The sequence below is a fragment of the Myotis davidii genome, unplaced genomic scaffold (assembly GCF_000327345.1).
Source record: "Myotis davidii unplaced genomic scaffold, ASM32734v1 scaffold1241, whole genome shotgun sequence".
Lineage (NCBI taxonomy): Eukaryota > Metazoa > Chordata > Mammalia > Chiroptera > Vespertilionidae > Myotis > Myotis davidii.
This window is the reverse complement of record NW_006291022.1, coordinates 255,523-257,144: the sequence shown is the minus strand read 5'-3', so window position 1 is coordinate 257,144 and position 1,622 is coordinate 255,523. Positions and strand designations below refer to the sequence as shown.

Below are 1,622 nucleotides of genomic sequence, written 5' to 3'. Positions count from 1 at the left end.
ATAAACAATAAATACTTCCTTGATCAATAATTAGACAAAGTATTTTATGGTACATGGTTACCTGGAAAAAAACTATTGGGTAGGTCAGTAAGCTTTGAAAACTCATTAATACAACTGATGGAAGCACCTCTAGGTAAGAGCTGGATTGATTGATTGAGAGGGCTTTTCTAGGTCTTAACTAAATCTTCCCTTGTTTTTCTTCCAGGTGCTTATGATCAACGGTGGGTGCACTGCCCATCCTCACCACCCCCCCTCATGAGCCTTGGTTCTGATGCAACCTATGGTCATGCAGGGATGCCCCTACACCTTCCCACGATGTCATGAGTGGCCAGCCACTGACCATTTCCATCATAGCAACAGCCTCCGAAGTACCTACCCCCAGCTTCAGGTAAGAAGCCAGTAGCAAAAGGAGAAAAAGTGAATACAGGATCTGTATATGTTCTTGTGGGTGTCCATGCTTCCTAAAGCTCAGGGGCACTCTTCATATACATGAAACCCCTTGGATAGCACATGGCCTCCTTCTGGCCTGTCCCTTGTCATTCGTGAGACATTTTAGGGGAGGGAGGATTGGGCATGGAAATGTACTGGGCTGGGCAAGCCAAAGCCCACAATGGCTGAGGGGGCTGGTTTCATGTTAACTTCCAAGGGGTGTTCCAGAAGACTGTATTCGTACAGGGCACAGTCTAGAACAAGGCAGGACCTTTCTTTGCCTTGGCTTCTCTGTGGCATACCTCATATTCTACACCTCCTTCCATTTGTTCCTCTCAAGTACCTAGCCTTACTTGAAACTCCTGGCTCAGCCCCACTAAAAATCCCCTGTGCCTGATACCTGCTTTTTCTCTCTCCTCCTCTAGGAGTGTAGTTGTGGTACTGTGTGTGCCTGCTTGTGTATGTTGGTAGATAGGCAGACGATGTGTGAGAGGCGGTAATCCTGAAGAGGGCAGCCAGAGAGGCCCATGGGAAAATTGAACTGACAAGGGAGAAGCATAAGCATATTTTGGCTTGCCCTACAGTGCTTTGGGGTCCAGAAGCCAAGAGGGTGTAAGAAAATACTATGTCTCCTAGTTTCTCACAGGTGGGCTGCTGTGCTAAAGCATTGCTGGGGGTACAGACAGCAGATGAATATACAGGGAGAAGGAAGGAAGGAAGGTGGTGGAAATGGAGAATGTGAGTGCAGGGGAGCCCATTTTGGGGGAGAATAGTGAGGGAGAGTCAAAGTCCAGAGAGGCATAAGATCCAGGTTCTCCACATCTAGCCAGAGAGAAAGTGCTACATCTAACATGTTCTCAAAGTCAGTGTCAACTTAGAATCCCTCAGTGCACCTACCTCTTCCCCAGAATGGGACTTTCATAGGATCAAGGGATCAAGAAGCCTGGGCCCTTTCAAAAGATTTGCCCTGTTCATTGTCTACCCCCTTTAAGCTTCACAGCCTAGGCACAGGTACCCGAGGGCTTCATTTTATGATTGACAATGGTGAGACCACCTTTTCTCCTCTGCCACTGTCCAGTCACTTCTCTTCCTTCCCGATGGCCCTGACTTTGTCTTAAAGTTTCAAGAGATGAGGAAAGAGCCCTGTGGGAAGTGGGGTTGACAAGCAAATATCTTGGCCAGATGTAAAGCCA

The 1,622-nt window shown here is 47.7% G+C and overlaps 1 protein-coding gene across 1 annotated transcript in view; it reads left to right on the top strand.

Moving 5' to 3' along the window:
- Positions 1-209: 209 nt before the first annotated feature.
- Positions 210-1,622, top strand: part of DRP2 (dystrophin related protein 2) — a 36,014-nt gene continuing 34,601 nt past the window's right edge. Inside the window, exon 1 of the mRNA XM_015564310.1 lies at positions 210-388. Coding sequence (XP_015419796.1) covers positions 272-388 — 117 coding nt within the window. The 5' untranslated portion in view covers positions 210-271. The remainder of the gene's footprint in view (positions 389-1,622) is intronic.